Below are 26542 nucleotides of genomic sequence, written 5' to 3'. Positions count from 1 at the left end.
GTCTATGATTCCAGATAAAGGAACCCAACCAGCCATATAATTTACGTAGTGCCAGCCTCGGCAGCATCACCGGAAACATTCTCATAGGGTATAGGAGACGGGGCAGGACATTCATTTTAATTCGTGCTATTCTACCCAGCCAGGAAATTGGAAGGTCTCCCCATCGCTGGAAGTCCTGCCTTATCCTTTCCAGTAAATGCACAAAGCTAGCCTTGTATAACTGACCAAATACTGGGGTAATAAAAATGCCTAAATATAAGAAACCCTCCAGGGACCAACGAAAGGGAAAATGGGATCCGTCCACTAAGTGGAGTATCATAGCAAGGTCAGGTTGGACCAGGTTAATAACCCCAGCATCAAACTCATATTCTGTGAGATCTACCAGGCTGACCTCATTGCAATCACTGCATTCTTAAGTTTGAGCAAATTTTCGGTCTGGAGACTCATCAAAATCAGATTCTATAGAAGTAGCTGAGTTCCTTCCTGAAAAGATTTTAATGGATCAGATCGGACTATTAAAAGCTAACATTGTGGTCATCACTATAAATGTTAGTTTTTTTTTTGTATTGTAGATTAATTTAAATATCTGAATTTAACTTGTCCAGATCTCAAGATTACTAGTCCATTAACATAACTTTTGCATGAGTTATTTCTTTTGTGGGATATTAGCATCATTGGCAAGGCCAGCATTTGAGGCACAATTTTGAATTCCCCTTGAGAAAGTAATATGAGTTTCCTTCTTGAGCTGCCTCAGTCCATCTAGTGCGGGCACAGCCAGAAAGTCATGAAAAAGGGAGTTACAGGATTTGACCAGCTGTTCAGTCTGTTTCTGTTGATACAGTTGCCAAATGGCCTCATTCTGCAAACTTGACTGATGTTACGAAAGAGATAGTGCTAGAAAAGTTAAAAAGTCTTAAAATTGATAAATCTCCTGGCCCCGATGGGATACACCCTAGAGTTCTGAGAGAGGTGGCTGAGGAAATAGCAGAGGCATTGGTTGAGATCTTTCAAGAGTTACTGGAGTCAGGAAAGGTCCCGGATGATTGGAAGATGGTTGTTGTAACCCCCTTGTTCAAGAAAGGATCAAGGCAAGAGATGGAAAATTATAGGCCAATCAGCTTAACCTCGGTTGTTGGTAAAATTCTAGAATCCATCATTAAGGATGAGGTTTCTAAATTCTTGGAAGAGCAGAGTCTGATTAGAACAAGTCAACATGGATTTAGTAAAGGGAGGTCATGCCTGACAAACCTGTTGGAATTTTTTGAAGAGGTAACAAGTAGGTTAGACCAGGGAAACCCAGTGGATGTGGTCTATCTAGACTTTCAAAAGGCCTTTGATAAGGTGCCACACGGGAGGCTGCTGAGCAAGGTGAGGGCCCATGGTGTTCGAGGTGAGCTGCTGGGGTGGATTGAGGATTGGCTGTCTAACAGAAGGCAGAGAGTTGGGATAAAAGGTTTTTTTTCAGAATGGCAGCCGGTGACGAGCGGTGTCCCGCAGGGTTCGGTGCTGGGGCCACAGCTGTTCGCATTATATATTAACGATTTGGATGAGGGAACCGGGGGCATTCTCGCGAAGTTTGCCGATGATACGAAGTTAGGTGGACAGGCAGGTAGTGCTGAGGAAGTGGGGAGGCTACAGAAGGATCTAGACAGTTTGGGAGAGTGGTCCAGGAAATGGCTGATGGAATTTAACATGAGCAAGTGCGAGGTCTTGGTGAGAAAATTAATAAAGCCAAAGCACAAAGGGATCTGGGAGTGCTAGTCGAGGATTCTCTAAAGGTAAACATGCAGGTTGAGTCCGTGATTAAGAAAGCGAATGCAGTGTTGTCTCTTATCTCAAGAGGGTTGGAATATAACAGCAGAGATGTACTACTAAGACTTTATAAAGCTCTGGTTAGGCCCCATTTGGAGTACTGTGTCCAGATTTGGTCCCCACTCCTCAGGAAGGACATACTGGCACTGGAGCATGTCCAGTGGAGATTCAAACGGATGACCCCTGAAATGCTAGGCCTAACATATGATGAACTGATGAGGATCCTGAGATTGTATTCATTAGAGTTTAGAACATTGAGGGGACATCCAATACAAACTTACAATAGAATGCATGGCTTGAAAAGGGTGGATGCTGGGTTTTTGTTTCTGTTAGGTGGGGATTCTAGAATCCTTGGGCACAGCTTTAGAATTAGAGGGGGTCATTTCAGAACAGAAATGCGGAGACATTTTTTCAGCCAGAGAGTGGTGGGCCTGTGGAATTCATTGCCACGGAGTGCAGTGGAAGCCGGGACGCTAAATGTCTTCAAGGCCGAGATTCATAGATTCTTGTTGTCTAGAGGAATTAAGGGCTACGGGGAGAACGCTGGTAAGTGGAGCTGAAATGCGCATCAGCCATGATTGAATGGCGGAGTGGACTCGATGGGCCGAATGGCCTTACTTCCACTCCTATGTCTTATGGTCTTATGGAGGGCTGAAGGGCCTGTACTGCGCTGTAATGTTCTATGTTCTATAACTAAGTGGGAAGATTGATGAAAACATAGAATGTATTCGTGAAGTTCATTTTCCAGAATAATAATTTGTCGGATAAAGAAATTGTTAATGACTGGGCAGCTTTGGTTATTGGCAAGTTCAAATTCATACATTAGTTCCACTCCTTCCAAGCTATATTTCTTGTGAAACACAATACTCCCAGCTCTGTAGTGCATGATAATCTAGTCGGGACAGATAATTCACACACTATATCAAATCAGATTCCTGATGGTACTGCAGCTAGTCTTCAAACAACAGCAAAATAATACCTTGTGTTATCTTTTAAATTACATCATGTACATGACACTAAAGTGAAGGTGCAATGACAGAAAGGAATCTGCGTCAAAACCTGGAGTTGTATGACTCTAGCATCAATATCAAAACTTAAATGTTGGCAGGAATAGAATTTTTTGCTGAAGTTCATTTAATAAAATTACCTGAGGAGGAGGAGGAGTCAAAGTCAGAACAACAAAATCAAATTAACTGAAAGAGTCTGAATGGTTATCTGAACTAAGAACTTCCTGGAGTTAATACAAGTTTTCTTTCATATTTTTGTCAGATGCAATACATATCCAGGCTTTGGTGAGTGATGGAATAAATTTCCTGGAATAAATTTCCTGGAAGAGGACATCAGAGAGGGATCAAAATGTGGGAGGTGGTGCTCTCATTCTGGGGGGATGTATTCCAGCTTCTCGTGGCCCACAAGCAGTGCTGGAAAGATTTATTTATTTGACCTATTCCATCCTGTCGTTCCCAACTTCTTATTATTTTCTAGTTTTTTTTGTGACCCAATAATCCCAGCTGCTGTGTGTTAAGCTCGGAACAGAGATGAAAAATTAGGCATACTAGCTGATTTAAATGTTTAAATGAAGCTTTTTGCAAACAGGGAGATCTCCCACCACAATAACACCGCCATAAAAATCAGAAATTGAAATCATGTTTGTAGTTTCTTTAGATTACTTACAGTGTGGAAACAGGCCCTTCGGCCCAACAAGTCCACACCGACCCGCTGAAACACAACCCACCCAGACCCATTCCCCTCCAGTGGTTAGCACTGCTGCCTCACAGCGCCTGAGACCCGGGTTCAATTCCCGCCTCAGGCGACTGACTGTGTGGAGTTTGCACGTTCTCCCAGTGTCTGCGTGGGTTTCCTCCGGGTGCTCCGGTTTCCTCCCACAGTCCAAAGATGTGCAGGTCAGGTGAATTGGCCATGCTAAATTGCCCGTAGTGTTAGGTAAGGGGTAAATGTAGGGGTATGGGTGGGTTGCGCTTTGGCGGGTCGGTGTGGACTTGTTGGGCCGAAGGGCCTGTTTCCACACTGTAAGTAATCTAATCTAATCTAAAAATTTACCCCTTCACTTAACACTATGAGCAATTTAGCATGGCCAATCCAACTAACCTGCACATTTTTGGATTGTGGGAGGAAACCGGAGCACCCGGAGGAAACCCACGCAGTCACAGGGAGAATGTGCAAACTCCACACAGAGAGTCGCCTGAGGCGAGCATTGAACCTGGGTCTCTAGTGCTGTGAGGCAGCAGTACTAACCACTGTGCTACCGTGCCACCCATCAAACTATATTTTTTCACTTAACACAATCTCACTATCATTGGATGTTAAAATTGTTACCAGTGAATGTAAAAGACATATTGGACCATTGGGGATTCTTACTAAATCTGTCCAAATTAAATTTCTGTTTCTTAAAGTGAACATAAGTAGAAGATCTATGTGAGAGATACTGAATGACACATCATACCCATGTGTCTTGTGGTGAAATCTCAGAAAAACTTTGATTCTAGTCATGGAACTCTATCACTCTCTTAAAGGAGTTGCAGCTAAGAGGATACAACAAAACTGTGAAAAGAAAAAAAATTAACTGGAAGTTTTTTAAATTTTATCCAATCGTACTAGAGATCGGGAACTGGGGAATTCTTGGAAATAACCTATTCTGATCCACTGTACTAATGCAGAGTTACTACAACCACATGAGCGCAGTTTACTGCACCACAGTGGGAGTCATCTTATGAACCACATGAAACATTTTGAATTCATCAGCCATCCAGATCTAAGCCATCAATGAGCAGGCATGCACATACTTGTGTGTGGTGCATATGGGTGGGAGAAATCAAATCTTAACTAAAACTTGAAGCTTCATTTTATGATCATGGAAATTACCTATCAAAAATGCAGTACAATTAAGCCTTCTTCCCATTAAAAATATTGCCAAGGTTACAGCATTTACTATAGGTTAATTAGGATATTTGTCAAATTCCCACTCTGCAAGAGCTTAGCAACTGCAGGGCTAAATTCACTTGATTTAATGTCAGTGAAGTACACTTTTGTACATATATTCATATTTCATTTGCCATTTAATGCAGTACATTTCAATCCTGGCATGAACTAAGTCTTTCCATATGTCTCTAGATCTTATTACAAACAGAGAAAAAAAATCAATCATTTAAATCTGTTGTAAGCTTCATGGTTGTCATATCACTCATTCACTTCTGAAGACAGAAAGCTCAGACCATACTGAGTGTCACCTACAGAATTTCCATCACACTTGTTTAGTTAAAGGAATTGATGGATTAACCTCTCCACTATGAAACTGCCTAAATTGGTGATCAATGAGTTTCAATGACAGACTATTCCATTGGGAAGGCTCTTCTCCCTCCTTGAATTAAATGTCATTAAATGTCTATTAAAACACATTACACATGCTAATACCTGTCATCACTTCATTACTCGATTGTACTCTCAGACCATTGTTAGTACACAGGAAATCATATTAAGACTATTCGGCAGTCAATATGATGCTTATATTAGTTGTCAAAATCAGTTAAGAGTATACAACATAGCAACTCTATTCCTACCTGCTGTGTATTCAGTTACCGGACTCTGTCTGATCTAAAAGTTATTACTCAAATAAAACCTTACTAAATAATTACAAATGTGTGCACCAACTGAAATAATTTCATTAAAAATGTAAATACACTAGAGTTTAAAATCAAACTTTATTTAAAGACTATAGCACTACAATTAATAATATTTGAACTTTTATAACTTTGGCTTATTTTTCTTAAGCTGAAATTTGACGGATCTTTAACTTATTTCTGATTGGCAATAGTTAGTACTTCTCCTCTTTAGTACCTCAAACACATAACCATAAAAACTATCTTATTTTTATTGACCTATTTTTCTAACCAACCTGTTCAGAGATGTTATGACACATCTCTAGAACAGGTGGGACTTGAACCAGGTCTTTTGGTTCAGGGGTAGGGATACTATCCTCAGCAAGGCATAAAAGACAGATGCTGGAAGTCATTGATCAAACAGCGCTCACTATTGCCTTCCATCATGCTGGAAATCTAAATTACCCAAAGGGAAAGGAACTGGTTGAAACCACATCCAGAGATGGCAGATATCTTGACCCATGAGGGAGGGGTCTGTAGGATCCACCAATCTGAGCTCATATAGAGGGCAAGAATATCACACAAAGTCCCATGCACTGGACAGGACACAGGCCTGTGTGACCCTAACACCTGGCAATGCAAATGTATTAGCTCCTTGTATGCTGCACACCCCTATGCTCCAGTCATTGATGAGCAGTCATTTGCACCAGGTCATTTGGACAGAGGCCAGGGTAGGATAGGGAATGTTGTAAGACAAGAGGCAATGGTGTCACCAGTACCCCTGGCTCTTTAAATGTCTTGTTTATCTTGTTCTCGCATTCAGCTGGCTCTCAACAAAGACCCTGATGGAGGGTACATCCTATGTGGACTTGAAGTTAGGCATCATGCAAGATATTAAGCTAGGTATTACATTCAGATCTGCACAGATATTCAAACAGATGTAGAGCCAAACCAGAGAGATTTCAACAAATGTGAGTTTTAAAATACCATCCCCTGAGAACCAGTGGCTGGGTTGATAGAGTACAGGTATGTGTACCACTTCAGCAGACCCTGAGGGATCTGAATGTGGCTCTCCATGGCAGCTGCCAACCTGTCCGTCGAGGCAGACACATGATTGCACGAGTTGGTGCACTGCTGCAGCCTTTGTGCAATGAAGGACATTGTGTTCCACTTCCTGCCTGCTTGTTCTGTTCTTCCTTATGCACGTGGACAAAGTACCTAATTGCTGACATCACAGAGTCCTCTCCTGCTAGGGGACATGGGTGTCTGGTCTTAGACAGTCCTGCGGGTGCTAATGGCCTGAGGTATTTCTCCATCAGCCAAGCTACAAATTATCACAGTGAGGTGCTCACCAGATTGTCCTTCCAAACATTGTAGGCATGACGTTCCATCAAGGTGTCAGTCTCTTATTGATACTTCCTCCAAGTCCTCCATTCTCTCATCCTCAGAGGTCCAGGAGGTCTCTTGGCTATGTGTGTGTTAACAGCAGGTGAGGGAAGATATTGCAGACAAGAGTGAGAGCAGCAGGAGGAAATGATGAGCTTCGGTTGGAGGCTGGTGCCGTAAAAGAGATACAGAGTGTGAGATAGCAGAGAGGATGCAGCACTTATATTGGTAGAGAAGGTCACTGACTTTGTTATGGCACTGGGTATCATTGAGACGGTACAGACGCGGGTTAATCTTAGACCAGCCTGCCAGAGTTTGGTGGTGTGGCTTCCTCTGCCAGTCCTTCGGGAAGAGGGCGCCCATCCTTTGTAGCACTCCCATCACAAGATCCTCCAGATCCATATTGGAGAATCAAGGTACTATCTTCCCCTTCAGAATCTGCCCATCAAGTAGGGCAGCTTCAGAATGCCAGCGCTCGTCTGGGTACATGCAAACTTTTCAATGTGACACGGGTCCCAAGGGATGCTAGTTGTTCAGCAGATATCTAATCAATGGTGAGTCATTATGGAAATTGTGCATGGTAAGATAAAGATGGAGATGGATATGAGGGACATCATGAACCGGTTTAAGTAGTTAATGAGGCGAGTTTGATAAGATACAGTGAGAAATCCCGGTTCACCTCACGCTGAAAATCCCTCGAAAATACTCAGTACAACTTGCACATAGACAAAACAAACTGGCAAGATTCAACTCCTTGTTCTGTAAGGCTGGAGGAAATCACAGAGGTAGGAATGGGTGAGGTCACAGACAGATTCACAAACAAGGATAAGAATTTTAAAATTGAGGTGTTGTTTAACCAAGAGCCAATGTAAGTCAGTAAGCACAGATGAAGTAGCTCAGCAGAAATTGTTAGGAATTGAGATAGAGGCAGCAGAGTTTTGGATGTTTCAAATTATGGAGAGAAAAACTAGGGAACTCTACCTAGAATGTGCTGATAAACAAGGCACGGACAAGAGTGTCAGCCAAAGATAAGCAAGGGTAAGGGGGAGAGGGTGATGTTGTAAGTGTGGAAATAGGTGGTCTTAATGATTACACAGATTTGTGGTCAGAAACTCATCTTAGGGTGAAATATGGCATTAGGTTTACAAACAAACAATCTGGCTCAGCCTCAGATATTTGCCAAAAGAAGGGGTAACATCAATAATTTGGGAAGAAGCTTATGATGGGAATTGAAGGCATTGGCTTCTGTCTTTCAACTGTTATGATGGAGCAACTTTCTGTTCATCCAGTACTGACGTCAGGCAAACATTTTCTAACTCAGGGAGAGTAGAGCAGCCAAAAAAGGCACATGTGAGGTAGAGCTGGGCTTTGTTGGCTTATGTGTGGAAACTGTGTTTTGGGGTGGGCTTGGGAAAGGGAGGGACTTCATTGAGGAATCTAAATGGAGAGTCTGAGTCTTTGTAATAAAATGTCAATGAGCTTCTTGCATTTACATTTAGAGGCAAAACGGGAGGGAAAAGAAAGGCTTCAGTGGTAGACCAACAGATAATTTATTGTGTTCCAGCCAAATCTGGAAATGAATATTTAACCAGTTACCCTCCAGAGACATTCAAATCTGTGTCCCTTAAAATTAAGATAAGCAAAAATGGAGGATATATCAGAAAGAATGACTTGGATAAGAGACAGTTTAATCTTTTTAACAGGGAGAAGGGCATCAAAGATCATGGAGGGATGTGACTCTGTAAACCTATAGGTGTAGAAATGCCAACGTTAATTGCAGAACTTCTTTTATTTGTTTCAAACATAACTTGCGAGACATTGTTTTGTTAAGTGAATATCATGACTATGCTCTTGTAGGAAGCAGCAGTAACTGTGGATGCAAAACCTTTCTGGGAAGAAGGGTGGATGCTCAGCAAATGTTGTCTCGAAAATAGAGACAACAAATATGAGCATGAAGTGGGCAAGAAGGACAAGCACAATTAGTATGATATACTAATTGAAGGAAGGGGCATTATTAATGTCAATGATGGAGCAAATGTACTTTACTCCAGGTTACCTTTACAGCAGGTCAGCCCAGTCTTGAAGATGCAGGAGTGCGCTGTGGAAATGTGAGTGGGAAACAATTCACAAAGGAGGTTTGTGACCCACAGAAGAGACTAGGGAGCAAGCTAATGATAAAACAACAAAAATCTAATTTTCATGAAAATGTATGAAACCAGTCTCCTCAAAAACCATATTACTTTGTGTGTGTGTGTATATAGTCATGAATTATTGCAATGCACTAAGGCTGTGGCAGACAGAGTGTATGATTGATAGGGTATTAATCAGAAGATGCATATCAGACTCAAAATTTGTTCTTGAGCATACTTCTAATGGTAAATTTCATGTTCACTGAGCTCTCTGGCAGTTTGTCCAATTTATTTTTCCATATGCTACCTATTCATCAAAGGACAAAGTGACTCAACTCTCTCCTCTTCAATTATCTAATAGACTAATAGAGACATTGACCATGTGACACAGCAATATATTTCTGATGATTATGTTATCCAAGAGTTAATTTACTTATTTTACATACATGACTGTGATACAAATAGCACAACCTAATCTGCACCATCAGATTTTGTACTTTTACACATAGATTGATCTGATCACCTACAGACAAGTATGTACTGTACAGTAGGTCTGGATGTTAGCCACTAGTTCTGCATATTGTTATAACTCTGATCTGCTGAACTGCAAACTTCATTGCGATCTCTGAATTTTACCTTAAGATAATTTGGCTACTGTTTATAGTATAGAAAGCATTCATCGGTCAAGTAATTTACAACAGTAAAGAACAACACTGATATTGAAGAGGTCATATGATTTGCCCTCAAGTAATTAAATTAAACCAGTCTTGGGATCAGCGATGGTGTTTCAGATTCTGATTTCAGATTCACTTATATTCCACACCCAATAAATTCTTCTATTCAATTAACATCAAAATCAGTGGAATGAAAACAATTGTGATGAGAACACAAGACAACAATATGTCTTAGCATTCATCAGAAACATCTAACTTTCTGTAAAACAGCTATACGTCAATTATGCAGTGGTGTTTCTCAAACAGACTTGTTTCAAAACAAATCAAGCAAAAAAAAATTTACTGAAATTGTCTTCTCTCAAACTGCAAAAAAATGCTGGCACTTGCTGCCTTCTTTTTCCTATTGCAGCTGAAGTACTTGCTATCCCTTTGGGACGCTGGAAACTTGAGCTATTCCTGGCTGTGCTGTGAGCTTTACAGAGAGTCAACAGACACCACATTCAACAACAGACTTCAACCTGCAGTCTTCATAAAGGAGCTTCACTTTGTTCTGTAACACAATATATTCATGCAATCAGAGTAATTCACAAATGTCAAAACATGAAGAAAGGTCAGCAGCACAGAATCATTTACATTTTTCTGATCATCAGGAGGAAAGTAAAGCACGATCAAAGCAAACACCATTGCAGCAGGTGATAGTTTTCCACTTAGTAAAGCCCCAGTGAATTGCTGTGGCACTGTTTCTCCCTTCCTAGTTAGGTTTGGTCAATCCTGGCTTTAATTAAATACTGCTGTTTAAACCGAAACCTTGTTCCTTCAATAAAGTCTTAACCATGGAAGAAATGAGTAAGGCACATTGACTTACTGACATCCACAATAAGGCAACAAGCATTTCGTTCATGTGTAAGCTGAATAGGTGAAACAGAATGGGAATCTTTTGCAGGCACCTCTTACTGAGTCTGATTTCTGGGTTGGACAGATAATTCATTATGATCTTGGACTAAGTTTGTTCAACAAAACAAAAACTGAGGACAAGGGAAAAAAGGCAGAATCCAAAGTGCAGTGAAATTTGAAAACTATTTTAGGGGATGTGTATTTCCTTAACAGAAACATTATTTCCCTCTATGAAAAGAGATTTTAGCTCTGGAACATAAAGATGGTTATAGCCTTTAACACATACAATACAGAAGGCATACCCTTTCCTTTAATGCCACGGTATTTTGAAAAGCTTTAACAGAATTAGGAACATTAGACAGGACAAAGTAGCATTATAGTAATACAGGGTTTAAAAAAAGCATTGAATATAAGTAGATTAAACAAGTTGCAAACCATAAACCTGTATTCCTTATATAGCTGAAGTAACACATCTGATGAACACTGAGGAAGAGCAAATTCTTCTTACCTTATTGCACCAGCAGCTAAATGACCATAGGAGCCACTGGTAGAGGAACTGCTACGGGAGTTATTGAGTATGGTGACCAAAGAGTTTGGAGAAGTTCTGATCATAGTCTGTAGGTCAAAGTTGGGATCAGACAATGGGGATATGGACAATGATCGCTTTCGGCTTGGCCTGGTTGACAATCGTGGACTGGAGAATCGAGATCCTGTTGCATTAAAGAAGAGAATTAGAGCAGAGTATCATGTCGTATTTCATGTTCAAACTGCCTATTTATTCATCATGCCCAACGAATATGTAGAAGGAAGCTCAAAAAAATGACTTTCCCTGATAAGTAGCTTACTTCTCACCTGTGATCTACTGGCTGCAATTGAGGAAAATTAGGAAGAAGAATTTATCTTCCACTGCCTTACCTCAGGGGAGCTCTGTTTATTAATGTGCAAGCAAAATGATAAATTGCTAAACAAAAAGAAAAGGCTTCTATGTATTGCCCCGCTCATTTCCAGTGATTTATGAATCTGACGGCTGCTTAGACATTCACATCATTAATTCACCACAAGCAGCGAGACAGTGGTTCAGACCCGCACCAGGCGTAAGGAAACCTTCAGAACAAAAGCTGACGGAATAGAAAATAAAAGTTGAGAAATTTCAAGTTGGAATTAAGTTTGCAGGGACCATTGGCTGGTGCTCAAGATGGAAGTTATGTTGAAAAACTCTTTTCAAGGCAATAACAATTATTTTTACACTTGTTAAGAGTATTCCATGCAACCGGAATAATAACTGTGACACATTTACTGTTTACAACAATCATTTAAGGGCCAACATTTCCCATATATTAGGCAAGTGCAGATTTGTATGCTAAATTGCAGTCATACATACTTGGATGGAAATCTTTTTTATGTATTAATTTAGATGTAAGTGAAGCTGATACATTCCGGTTCCAGTTTTCTAGTCTTGCCTGTAAAATGTGAAGGCAAGAGACAAAGAACAGGTGGTGATATCATTGGAGTTTAACCTTTCTTTTTTTGCAAACTTAACATTAAATGATTAGAGAAAATCAAGTGGTTTCTATATCTACATCCTTGAACACTAGTGGGACTAAAATACTGAGGATAAGTAAGACTGACCAATGCCAACATAGGTCACTAAAGAAAGTTTTATATAGGCAAAAGGATGAATGGGAATGGGAAATGGGGTCAAATAAAGCAGATAAGTGTAATTCCTTTAATAAAAACATGCCAAAGCTCTGTCTTGTGCTTGTATAAATAAGACCAAAAGACATATGTCAATTAAATGGCTAGGCAAAACTAAAGCTTTAGTGTGTCACTAACTATAAATCTCTTCATGATTGTAATAGTTATAAACATATATTTCTACCTTAGCTCACAATTCTAACTTGATAGTATCTATTTCATTCATATAGTACTGAGGGATAGCATCCCATTGAAGACAAAATTAATTGTACTTATTGATAAGAAACTGTCCAAAAATTGCATATTACACTCAAAACTAATGTTGTGAACCAACCTTGTGGGTGCACTGTTGAGCAGCTGCCTGAAACATACTGTGCAGGGTTTGGTTTGTTATAAATACTGCACAAGTAGCTATGCAAAAAAATTAGGAGTTTGCACTGAAAAAAACTGGCCAAGCACATTTAAAGAAAACATTATTCAGACCTAAGCATAAATTTGAACAAATGAAATGATTAAAGTATTTTTGGGATAATATTAATAAAGTTCTACCCATTAATTTATGAATGGGTGAAATTCCATTGATTTGTCTTCTCACTTTAATTAAGCAGACTTTCAGTATTCTAGTTTATAAACTGGAAAATGTAGACAATGACACTTTATTCCCTAAGATTATAATTCCATTTTAAGAGCAAAATATCTAGTTTTGAATGATTATAAAGAATACTTTTCATTCATTATCCATGATGAATCTTTTTTTACTAAGTTGTATCTGTTATAAATGTTGGTTTAGAGATTTCATTGTTATATATACATCCATCATTGAAGCTTATTAAAAATCAAATTCACCATTTCTTAAAATAAAATTTTGGTAATTATTTTATTTCATTCTATCTGCTCTATTATAATTAAAACAATGTTTGTGAATCATTTTCAATTCTAAATGTAAAAATCATAAAGGATTTTACAGACTACAAATAAATGTACAATCACAAATGCCAGTGCAAGTCTTCTTAATCAAACGTTTCAAAACGCCATCAAGAAAAGCAGAAGCAGGAATGAATCAAGCACCTTAATATCACCAATATGCCTGATACAAAGCTCAAACTGGCTGAAAACCTCTGAAGAAACTAAAAGAGATGAGCGCTATCAGTCAGCTCATGAACCATCCATTGTTATCAATCAAGGTTATAGATTTCACTCACTGACAGAAAATAATTTTTCATACATAAACTGTATTACATGATGTCAATCCCCATAATAGGGATAACGATCTCAGAAGAGAAGTCTGATCTTAGTTATTGCACATGAAGGTGTACATTGTGCTTCAATGAGTGGTGAGAATGTACAAATTGCTACCACATTAAGTGCTTATGATGATTAGTATAAACACCATCAAGGGAAAGCCAGATACATACATGAGGGAGAAAGCAATAGAAGGATATATTGAAGGGTGGATGGATGGAATAGGGTGGGAGAAGAGCAATCTGGAGTATGAGCACCAGAATAAAACAGCTGGATCAAATGGCCCATTTTTGAATTATAGAAATCCATATAAAATTAGTCCTCTGAATTTCACCATTATCCAAGTTATGCAAATGTTTTGTTGTTTAGAAAGCAGAAGGAAGGACAGGAAAAGAGAAAAAGACTCCCTCTGACGTGAGGGATCAGAACAGCTTCACATGCTTTTAATAAATATTGCCTAAAATATGCATTTATTGTTGGAATAAAGTAAACAAAACAGCTAGAGAATTATTTGGAGTTATCATACTAAGCAAAGTAACTGGAGCAGCTTTTGTGGAGTAGATTGCAAGGTTAGAAAAAGTGTTGGCCTGTGGTTCAATTGATAGCATTTGTACTTTTCAGCCAGAAGATGGTGGCTTCAAGTTCTATTCCAGATAACTGATCATATAATCTGGTCTGATCTCAGTGGTACAAAATTAGAGGTGCCATTTTTTTCATATTTTAAGTTAAGGTCCTGTCTTCTCCCTCAAGTGGAAGATATCCCACTTAGAGAAGAGACTAGTTCTCTGGTGTCTTGGCCAACTTCAACCAACACCTAAAGCAAATGATCTGGCAATTTATTTAATTGCTATTTGAGAGAACTTGCTGTGAACCATCTGGTTGCCACATTTCCTACATAATGATAGTGACAAAACTTCAAAAGCACTTCACTGTCTGTAAAACACTTTGGAGACCCTGGCAACATGAAAGCTCCTACACAAATGGAAAACCTTTTTTCTGTATTGCACTTTTTTTTAATTCGGTCAATTAATTGCCCTTGAGAAGGTGGTGTTGAGCTGCCTTCTTGAACTAATGCAAGCCATTGGGTATATGTCGACTTCACAATGCTATGAGGAAGGAAATTCCAGGATTTTGACCCAATGAGGGAGAAAAAACAGCAATATATTTCCAAGTCAGGATGCAGCTTGGTGAGGAACTTGTAAGGGGTGGTATTACCATGTATTTGCTGTACTTGTTTTCTAGGTGGAAGTGGGTTTAGAAGGTGTTGTCTAAAGCAGCTTGGTGAATTTCTGCAGTGCATCTTGTAGACAGTAATTACTAATACTGAGAATGAGTAGTGGAGGAAGTGAAAATCTGTGGTGTGGTCCCAATCAAGCAGACTTCATTGTGCTGTGTGGTGTAAAGATTCTTGAGTGTCGTTGGAGCTGCACTCATCTAGGCAAATGGGGAGAATTCCATCATTCCGGACTTGTGCCTTTTAGATGATGAATAGACTTTGGGGAGACAAAAGGTGAGTCACTTGCAGTCTCTGACCTACTTTGTAGCCATATAGCTAGTCCAGTCCAGTGATGGTAATACGATTGAATGTCAAGGGGTGATGGTTCGATTCTCTCTTGTTGGAGATGGTCATTGGCTGGCATTTGGCACAAATTTTACTTGTCACCTATCAGCCCAAGCCAGAATATACTCTAGGACTTGTTGCGGTTTCACTTCTTCTATATTTAGAGAAGGTAATGCTTTTGCCTCAACCTAGCATGAATTCATATGTCTATCCATCCCACTTTCTGTATTGAGGATTATAAATAAGTTTGCAGCTCATTGGTCTTCAGCTTCTCTTCCACTTGAAAGGATGTCAATTTCCCACTCAACAGGTCACAGTAATTAGTAACTCTCAACTTTTCAACATCTCTAGCAGAGGACAATGCATTCATATTATTTTCTCACAACTTTAAGATTATATCTGACTTAATATTACACAGTTTCCTGATGGCAGTCATTTCCAACTCCAGTGCCTGTTTGAAATTTTGCAATTCTAAGTAATTTTAACGGAACTAATAGAGGATGTCTTGGTATGTGAATTATAAAAGTTTAGAATTAGGTACTGCAAATGAACAGCAATGCAGATGGAAAGTTGTTACTTATTGCAATAGGGATGGATTGTAAAAATAGGAATAAAGGTAGCGGTAAGATCACATCTGGAGTACTCTGTACAGTTTTCATATCCTTATTTAAGGGACAGTGTAAATGCTTTAGAAGCAATTCAGAGAAGGTTCATTGTACTGATACCTTATGATTAAACATTGGCCTGAGTTTAAAGGAATGCATAAATGACTGAAAGGATGGATGCTGAAAGGATGCAAGTCCTAGTGGCAGAGACTAGTGCAGTTGGGACACAGTTTGGAAATGAAACAGTTCCCATTTAACACGGACTTTTTTGTGTCAGAAGGTCATGAGTATGTGGAAGTGATGAAGGCAGGGTCATTGAATATTTTTAAGGGAAAGGGAGATAGATTCCTAACTGAAAAGGAGCTCAGAGGTATCAGGGTACATACAAAATGGGGTCGATGCTGTAATAAGAACTTATTAAATGGCAGAGGAAACTCAAAGGGACTGAATGGCCTTCTCCTGCACCTAATTTGCATGTTTTGTATGTAACATATTTGGCAATATTGATAACTCGGATAATTCACTTAATATTTTTAAATTAGATGACTGGATATTAAGTCAATTTATATCAAATGCATTCATTGTGCAGAAAGAAAATCATTGCAGTTAAAAATTGTTAATATCTAAATATCAGTTTTATATTACTAAAGTTGAAAATAAATTATTTTTTAAAAGTTGTGGCAAGTATATCAGCAGACATTTTAATGGACAAATAATTTAGTTTCAGTTTTGGGATTTTATTATCAGTCTGCAGCAGAATAGAATCATATTGAGATGAATGATAAAGCAGTACATCCTCACCTAATCTAGATTGAGGTTTGACACTGACTGGAATGGAGATTGTTTTAATTGCTTTATTTTTAAAACAAAGCAAATTCACATTGTTCAGGTATGAAGGAAGCACTGACTAAACACACTGTCACCAACTTGAAGAAGGTGAGATGAAGTGACCTTCCAATAATGCGGTCTTCTTTTAATCTTCTATTTACACTGCAAAATAACTTAGCTGCATGATACCACCATGCTCATTTGTCCTAACATTAAAACAAAATCCAATTTAAATGCTGAATTTGTTATACTTGTATCATAAAAAGGTTCTCTGAGTTTATTTAGAAGCAATTGATCTCATAATAGTTCTGCGCGTATGAAAAGTTAATACTAATTTTTTATTACCCTGCAACATTTAAACTGGTCATCTCACACATGGCAGCTATTTCCACATGATTGCACCTAAAACCCAGTTTTTCCTCTTTGGAAAATGTATATTTAATAGGCTCCAGGCATAATGATGGGATCAGCAAACTTGAGTTTAATTTTTGTGAACTCTGCCACAGAATTTACTTTGAATTCAACAGTGCATTGGGACAACAGTAACTTTCAAACTGCTTATGCGTAATAAGTAAATATGATCTTGCCCGCCACAAACTGCTTTCAGTTGGGTTCTCCAAACACTGAGTAATGTCAAGAATAAAACAGATATTTAAAATGTTCATTTCCTCTTTACTCATGTCAACAAAATAAAAATGCATTCAAATTGTTAGAATTCTTTTCCCCAAATTGCTGTATACAATTGCCAATTTTCAGTTATAATTCAACACATCAGCTGTCCACTGGGAATGCATTGGTGTATTGGCTTATACAGCCTCCCTTCACTGAAGGAACTCACTTTGCAATATAATCAGAAATTGCTGAAGAAACTCAGCAGGTCTAGCAGCATCTTTGGAAAGAAAGTAGAGTTAATGTATTGTGTCTGGTGACAATTTATTAGAACTGATAGCAGCAAAGAACAAGTGGTGATGTGATTGGGGGTTGGATGGGTGGAGAGGTGAGCAGACAGGTGGAAATGACGGCCAGAGAGAGATATATGCCATGAGAGATATTTGAGGGGTTGGCAGTAGAGAGTTTTATTGATAGTAAATCTGGTCAGAAGAGAAGCTGAATAGATGCTAATGACAGCTGACAGTAGGAGACAATGGGTTAACGGTGTTGACAGCAACCCATTACATGTGATAATAGGACTAAGAGTGGGTGAGAATAGGTAGGCTGTGCTGAAAACAACCCATGGCCTGACAGTACCAGGGTGTGTGCCTGTGGATAAAAACATGGAAGCACAGAATCAGTGTCTAATGTTATTGAACTTGAAGTTGACTCGTAGAAGCTATAGGATCTCCAAGCAGAAAATTAGATGCAGTTCTTCAAGCTCCTTTCCTCTAGTTTGTCAGCATTTTACAGGGACCATTCCCTCCAGGATACCTTGATCCATTCCTCCTCCCATTTCTAAGACTTCCCCACACTCTCTCGGCACCTTCCAATGCAATTACAGAAGGTGTAACACCTACCCATTTACTTTCTCCCTCCTCAGTATGCAAGGCTCCAGGCATACCATCCAGGTGAAGAAGTAATTTATCTGCACTTCACTCAATCTCATCTATACTATTCACTGCTCACAAAGTCATCTGCTCTACACTGGGTGGATGCTTTGTAGAACACTACCTTCTGTCTGTAAAAATGATTCGAGCTTCTAGGTGCCTGCCACTTCAACACACCACCATGTTCCCTGGCCAACAGTTCCATCGCAGGCCGGCTGCAGTGTTCCGGTGAGCCTCAGCGCAAGTTTGAAGAACAACATCTCATTTTCTGCTTGGAAACCCTGTCGTCTCTGGGACTCAACATCAAGTTCAATAACTTTAGAACCTGATTCCTTCCTCACACTTTTTCTTACTCACTCCCCCAACCTAGTCCTGTCATGATTTGGGCTGCTTTCAGAACAGCCTACCCATTCTCTCCCACTGTCAGCTCTCATTATCACTTATTCTCTTCTGTCCTGGCCTACTATCAATAACTGCTTTGTCTGCTTAATCCCTTTCTTATCCCCCTCCCTCTCCACAGACTTCTGCTCCCGAACTCCCATCTAACATTGTCTTCAGCATAAATACCAAATTATCCAAGCTGCTATCAGTTCAGAAGGATAGTTACCGGACTCAAAATTTTAACTCTGCTTTCTCCCCACAGATATTGCCAGACCAGTTGAGTTTTATCAGCGATTTCTATTTTTGTTTCAGATCTCCAGCATGTACAGATTTTGGTTTTAGTTTAGCTCATTTCATGGCCTGAGAATGAGGAATAAAAAAATCCATGTGGAAAATTGAGATGATAAAATCCAACATCTTATCATTTCACAGCATGCTGCATAAATATATTTAACATGCCAACTCCTCACAGCTAAGGAATACTCAATATAGTGCAAGATAGCTTCTCTGGCTTTTCTTGATCTTTCTCTCTAATGTCATGCCTCAATTCCCAAATGACTGGAAAACTTAGTCAGCTTTGCTATATTGAGCTCCACAGGAAATGCATGAGAATGGTGCAGGGAGAATTTCTGTTCCCAAGTTCCAGCTTCTTTACTGGGGAGCCAGGAATTCTTTTCCATAGCTCTGCTGAGAAAAAAAAGAATAAGACCTTGACTCATCAATCCATAATGATGGGTGTCACTTCGGTAAGAAAAATTGAGCTCTTTACCCTCCTCGACCTAGAAACAGCTAGTCAGTAGTTAAATATCACTTTGCGATCACTCAACACCAAAAAAGACCAACCTGTATTAATGCCAATTACTTCAAACTCCTGATATCTGTGACAGAGCCTATGCAAGAGCATATGGTGAGTTGTTTTTACATGTTGTGGTGATTGAGATGTTTCTAGATTTCTTAAAATAAATTGCATGAGAAGTTTTACATGGTGAATTTTCCACGTATAACTTATTCTCAGTTGTTACGTACCCTCCATTGTGTGCAGATATTCCATGTGAAGAGCACCCGCAGCAGCTGTGCCAGCTGGAGGAAGAATGTCACCGTACGGACTACGATGGCCAGCCAACAGAGCCATCTGGTGGTGGTAATATTCTGCTGGGCTGACTCCAGTATGTGGTACTGTAAAAGCAAATAGACTTTAAATCATCACCAAGGTTGATCAGTGAGGCCCCTGTAGCTGAGAACAAATTGCATTCTTTGAAATAACTTCAGATGCACTCTTCACAGAGACTGATCTGGAAACCTGCCAGTTTAAGTTAGTATTTGTCAGGTCTCTCTGTTGATTTGGGACGTTCTACGTGATGATAATCAGGATTCTGAATACTTAAAAGGGAGCTTTTCCTGTGTGCACTGTTCGTAATTATTTGTAAATGCACTCTCTATAGACATTTCCTATTTCACTGCAAATAGCAGAGACAAAATCCTCCCTTTATATATAAAGTATCACCTGTACTCTTGAGGCATGTTAACATTTACAAACCTGTTCATCCCTCACAACTAATTAAGACAATTCCGAAAATTTGTCAAAATGTTGTAAGATTTCAGTGAATGCATCTTCCTTGATGTGTAGTGTTAAATTTCACAAAACAATTGCCTAATTGTCAATTTCAGGGAGATTCATAGAGGGTTTCTCTCCGTGAACTCGCAAGTTCTCACGTAATTTTCCTCTGCCCACCTCATTATCAATGGTATCAATTTCACGCTACCTTACACTCAATGGTGGCATATGCATTCACTGCTGTCAGGATCTTCCAGGATTTAAATCCCAGCTGAGAATTAGATCAAACATTACAATCCAGGAACCACCATTCACAGTGTGCTGCTGCACAATTCTAAAAGACCTTCTAAAGCAGCACTCCATTTCACTGACCTTGAGGCACTGGTAGATAGGCTTTTAGGAGAATGACCATCAGAATCAATGACATTGCTTTCAGGCACTGAACTCCAGATACCCATCACCCTTTGGGTGAAGACTTCTTCCTTAAACCTGTCTAAACCTCCTGCCCTTTAGCTTAAATATACATCCATTGTTTACTGACTGCTTTACTAAGGGGAAATGTTCTCCCTTCCATCCTGTCTTGCCCCTCAGAATTTTGCACACCTCAATCAGATTCCCCTTCAGCCTTCTCTGCTCTATGGAAACAATCCCGGGCTAACCAGTTTCTCTTCATTGCTGAAACTATCCAGTCCAAGCAACTTCCTGGTGAATCTCCTCTGCAATCGCATCCTTCCTATAGGGTGGTGACCAGAACTGACCCAGTACTCCAGCTGAGGCCTAACCAATGGCTTATACGGCTCTATCAGAACCTCCATGCTCTTGTATTGAATGCCTTTCTTAATCACCTTATCTGTCTCTCCTGCTATCTTTAAAATTCTCTGCACATTCACACAAAGGTCCCTCTGATCCTCTGTATTTCCAAGGTGTCCTACCATTCTCCACATACTCTCTTACATTGTTAGTGTTCCCAAAATGCATTACCTCACACTTTTCATGATTAAATTCCATCTATTGTTCTGCCAATCTGTTGAGCACATCCATATTGTTTTGTAATCTAAAGCTTTCTTCCTTGCTATTCGGCCTCTATCACCATCTTTTGTATCATCTGCAAACCTACTGATCAAACCTATATTCAAGACTAGATAATTGATGTACACTACAAACAGCAAGAGACAGAGCACTGTACCCTACAGTACTTTACTGGACACAGGCTTCTGATCACAAAAATCAACCTTGGAACATCACGCTTTACCTGACACCACTTAGCCAACTTTGGATCCAATTCGATCCATCTTGACCAGTCTCCCTTGCAAGACATTGTCAAACCCTCACCAAAGTTTATGTAGACTATATCTGCTACACTTTCCTTATCCACATATCTAATCACTTCCTTGAAAAACCCAATCAAACCTGTCAGAAAAAACCATACTGACTATCCCTGATTTTATCGTGCTTCTCCACGTGAAGGTTAATTTTATTTCTCAGAATCTTTTGCAATAGCTTTTGGATCGCTGTGTTAAACTCATTAGCCTTTATTTCCCTGGTTAATTCCTACCTCACTAGAAAAATGGTACCACATTAGCCGTCCTCCAGTCCACTGGTGCCTTTCCTATGTCCACAGAAAATGTGAAAATTAATGTCAAGGCCCTGAATATCTTGCCTCCCATGCAACCTCTGGGTTTTGTGACTTATCCAATTTTATATCTACTAAAATTCCTTTAACCTCCTCCACCTCAATTGTAAATTAATCAAGTATATCTTAGGCCTCATCTCTGATTTCTACTCTTACGTTGTTCTTGTCTATTCCTTTCTATGACTTCCAGCTCCATTCTCAGTTTGCCACTTAGGATCCTAATAGGCCCTATTCTTTCCTTAATTATCCTCTTACCTTTAAAGGAACATGCAGACATTTCATAAATATATTATTTTACTTGTCAGTGTTTTCCATGTCCCTTTTTCTCTTTCCTAATTTCTTTCTTAAGTCGCCCCTTTCCCTTTCTCAGCACATCTCAGGCTTCTGGTGTTCTGAACTCTTGATATCTACCATAAGCTTCACTTTTTCTCCTTATCAAATCCTGTACATAGATAGATATTTGGAGTTCTCTGGACCTTTTGGTCTCATCCTTCACCTCTACAGGGACATGATGACCACACACTTGCGCTATTTCTTTTTTGAAAGACTGTCACTTATTCCACTGTAGATTTTTTTGACAAGTAGCTGCTCCTAGTCATCTTTGGCCAGATGCTCACATCATATCAAAATATACCCTCTCCCAATTCAAACCTTATTTCTAACCCACATTTATCCTTTTCCATGACTAACCTTTTCTATTCTAAATTTTCTATTCTATTCTAACTTAAACCTGACTGAGTTATGGTCATCGTCTGTGAAATGCTGCCTCGTTGACATTTCTACCAATTGCCCAACATCGTTCCCTAAAATTAGGTCCAGCATGACCCATGTCTTCTTGGATTTTCTGCATTCTGGTTTATAGAGTTCTCTTGGGTACATTTTAAGAACTCCAACCTCTTTCTGTCTTTTACACTTTGTCTATCCAGTTAGTATTGGGCAAGTTGAAGCCTCCTATTATTACTCCATTATTTTTACACTTCTCTGAAATTTATCTGAAAACAACAAATGCTGCAGATTAAAGCAAGTCGGGCAGTATCCATGGAGAGAGAGCAAGCTAACGTTTTGAGTCTCAATGACTCTTCATCATCATCTAGACTCGAAACGTTAGCTTGCTCTCTTTCCGTGGATGCTGCCTGATCCACTGTGATCTCCAGCATTTGTTGTTTTCAGTAAATGTTCCATCTTCTGTAGTAATTTGCTCCTATGTTCTGAAATTTGTCTCCTTATCTGCTCTTCTATCTCTTCCTGACTGTTTGAGGTCTAATACTCCCAACAATATGATTCCCATTTAGTCTCAGTCACAAAGCCTTCTAATATGTCATCCCTCCTTATTGCAGTAATTGATTCCTTGATAAATATTGGGACACCATTTCCTGTTTTACACCCAACCCTTTCTCGCCTGAAGATTCCACAGCATGGTATTTGAGCTGTCTGTCCCGACCCTCCTTCAACCAAAAAGCCCACAATACCAATGAAGTCATAAACCCATATGTTATTCAGCACCTCAAAGATGCTACTGGACTGGAAGGATTGAGTTATAAGGAGAGGTTGGATAGGTTGGGACTTTTTTCCTTTGGAATGTAGGAGACTGAGGGAGTGACCTTATAGAGATCTATAAAATCATGAGAGGCGTAGGTAAGGTAGATAGCCAACAGCTTTTTCCCATGGTAGGGGAGTCTAAAACTGGAGGGCATAGGTTTAACGTGAAAGGAGAGAGATACAAAAGGATCCGGAGGGGCAACTTTTTCACACAAATGATGTTGAGTGTCTGGAAGGGACTGCCAGATGAAGTGGTGGAGGGGAATACAATTTCGTAATTTAAGAAGCATTTGTCAGGTACATGGATGAGACAGGTATGGAGAGATATGAATCAAACACAGGCAAATAGGATTAGTTTAATTGTGAAAACTGGACAGCATGGACAGGTTGGGCGAAAAGACATATGACTAAATGACTCGACTCATCTGCCTTACCTACAAGATACCTTGTATTAAAATAAATGCCATCTAACCTTGTCATCCTCCTTATCTTTACTTCACATGCTGTGCCTGCCACACTAACGTGGTTAGAGACAGATCCTGATGAAGGGTCACAACTCGAATTGTCAACTTCTCCACTTCTGATGCTGCCTGGCTTGCTGTGTTCTTCTAGCCTCCCATTTGTCTAGACTGATGTGATGTTTTCTTTCTACAATTGTCTGTGGATCATTGTACTTTAACGCTGTATCCCATTCCCTGCTAAGTTAGCTTAAATGTCCAGGAGCAGCACTACCAAACCACTTTCTCATGTCCCCTCAAACAGAGCCAAAGAGCGTGGTGCTGGAAAAGCACAGCTGATCAAGTAGCATCCGACGAGCAGAGGAAATTGATGTTTCAGGCATTTGCCCTTCATCAGGAATGGCTCCTGCTCCTCAGATGCTACCTGACTGGCTGTGCTTTTCCAGCTCCACACTCTTCGACTCTGATCTCCAACATCTGCAGCCCTCACTTCCCCCTCAAACAGAAGGATGTTGGTCCCATTTTGGCTTAGGTACAACCCATTGGACTTGTAAAGATCCCAACTTCCCCAGAAACGGGCCTAGTGTCCCAAGGATCTACTCTAACCGTCTATTTCCTGTTCTCAAGTGATAAACTTTCCTGATTACCTGCCTGCCTCCCTTCTTGTCACTGCTGGGTACTCATTCCTTCCTTGACTGTACTTCCTTCATTTATGAAGTAACTGCTAAAAGCATGCAATCAACATAAGTCACAGATTTGTGGATGCACTACTCTGCCACTATTCAATACTCAAGCTTCAAAACCCAGTCAAGTAGAAAATTAATTAAGGCTTTTTTTGAAAGGAAGCAAGATCTCTTACTTTTGCTTAGCAAAGCTTTAAAGTGCACAAAACCAACTTACCAACTACTTAGCAATGAGCTCATTGCTTTGTGCTGATCAGCTGTTAGCCTTTCCAATTTTGGCAGGGCTCCTGTAGTGATTGTAATGAGGTCAGCCAGGTGGACCTCACAGAATATGAGTTCCCTGATTGGGGCTGTTAACCTAGTCCAATCAGGAAGCGCTGGCTGACAGATATAAACAGGGCTGTAAAAAATAAGCACTACCGCAGTTAGGTGGTAGTGTGGGGGTTTAAAACAAAAGGAAAAAAAAGAAAAAATAAACAGGGCTGTTTCCCCTCCAACTCTATTTTGATTTAATCCCTGCCCTCGCCTTCACTGTTTGATCACTTAGCGTTGCCCTTTGATGTGAAAGGCACTGCTTGTCACTGGCCAATCGGGCATTTCCTTTCTTCCTGGTGGTGGAAATTTGTATAAAGATTTGTGCACCTTGTGTCTCTCACTGTGTCTCACACCTGCACACACACAACATGGGTGCTAGGGAAAAATTAAGCACTACCGCAGTTAGGCGGTAGTGTGGGGGTGGGGGGAATAAAAAAGAAAAAAAAAAACAGGGCTGTTTCCCTATCAACTCTATTTTGATTTAATCCCTGCCCTCGCCTTCACTGTTTGATCACTTAGCATTGCCCTCTGAGAAGGGCCCTGCTTGTCACTGGCCACTCGCGTGTTTCCTCTCTTCCTGGTGATGGAATATAAATTAAGATTGCCCACTTGTTGGTTTTCACTGTGTCCGATACCTGCACACACACAACATGGGTGCTGGGGAAAAATAAGCTGCTGTCAGGCGGTAGTATGGAGGAGGAAAGAAAAAAAAAGTATAAATAGGACTGTCAGAAGTTCTGTTCACTCTAAGAGGGAGCTGAATTAGTGGAGACTACTCTCCACGTGTAAATAAACAGTCACTTGGTGATGGGATACTTGCCTCTGGAGAATTGTTTCAATTCCTGTTGCTTGACCTGAGCTCAGTCTGGATCTTGCAAAGCTCTGCTGCTGCTTGTCATCCTAAGTTAGTTTCACTTTGACTGTTGAGTCAGAGTGTAGACTAGAAAAGTCTTAACCTTACTCGTGACTGAAGTCCTACTCAGGAATGCTGTCCCAATCCACGTCACAGTGATACTGACTGCTGCACACTTCTCCCAGTCCCCTTCACAACGATTCTGACTGTTACACATTCCTTCCAGTCTGCTTCATGGTGATACTCCATGTACACTCCTCCCTTATTTTTATTTCAAAAATATACTTTATTCATAAAATATATTTTATTTACATACAGTCACTGAAGCAGTTTCGTTCTGTACAGTAGCGTAGTGAGAAACAAACAAACATTGGAGTTTGACTCTATCCAACAAACAAACCAACAGAATTTCTTATTTACACAAGAGTATGCTTACGTATATTTGAGGGGGTCTGATAACTGAACGGACCCCCATTTAAATTAATCGGTGCTCTTTCCCTACAGCCCCAAGCTTTAGTGTGTCCCTCAGCACGTAGTCCTGGACCTTTGAACATGCCAGTCTGCAACACTCTTGTTAAAGTTAACTCCTTGCTCTGGAAGCCCAGCAAGTTTCAGGCAGACCAAAGAGCATCTTTCACTGAGTTGATGGTCCTCCAGGCACAGTCAATGTTTGTCTCGGTGTACATCCCAGGGAAGAGCTGCTCTGGACGAATCTCGATAAAAAACATTGCTTCTTTCTCCAGACTTCCTTTGCAAAAGCACACCCCAGCAGGAGATGTGTGACAGTCTCTACCTCCATTGCAGCAACTTCGAGGGCAGTGGGTGACGGTACACAGAGTCCAGGCATACATGAAGGACTTCACAGGTAGTGCCCTGCTCACCACCAGCCGAGTGAGAACTCTGTACTTGTTGGAAAGTTCTGGTGATAAAGCATTCTGCCAAATAACTTTGACAGTCTGCTCAGGGAACAACCCAGCAGGATCGACTCTCTCCTTTTTTTGCAGGAATTTGAGGATGCTACATGCTGACCACTTCCTGATTGACTTGTAATCGAAAGTGTTTTCTTTGTGAATTTCTTCACGAGGGATAGGTGATACAGAATGGTCCAATTCTCTGGAGCATTCTGAAGCAACGAGGCCTG

The 26542-nt window shown here is 40.1% G+C and overlaps 1 protein-coding gene across 7 annotated transcripts in view; it reads right to left on the bottom strand.

Annotated features, from left to right (window-relative positions):
* LOC122549307 (transcriptional activator GLI3-like) overlaps window positions 1-26542 on the bottom strand; it is a 396212-nt gene that overhangs the window by 56949 nt on the left and 312721 nt on the right. For all 7 annotated transcript variants that reach the window (XM_043688905.1, XM_043688906.1, XM_043688908.1 and 4 more), the window contains 2 exons: window positions 19392-19541; window positions 11021-11222 (listed from right to left, as the gene is read on the bottom strand). In XM_043688905.1, coding sequence (XP_043544840.1) covers window positions 11021-11222; window positions 19392-19541 — 352 coding nt within the window. The remainder of the gene's footprint in view (window positions 1-11020; window positions 11223-19391; window positions 19542-26542) is intronic.

This window comes from Chiloscyllium plagiosum, chromosome 4 (genome assembly GCF_004010195.1).
Source record: "Chiloscyllium plagiosum isolate BGI_BamShark_2017 chromosome 4, ASM401019v2, whole genome shotgun sequence".
In the NCBI taxonomy this organism is placed as follows: Eukaryota; Metazoa; Chordata; class Chondrichthyes; order Orectolobiformes; family Hemiscylliidae; genus Chiloscyllium; species Chiloscyllium plagiosum.
This window is presented reverse-complemented; position numbering and strand designations above follow the sequence as displayed.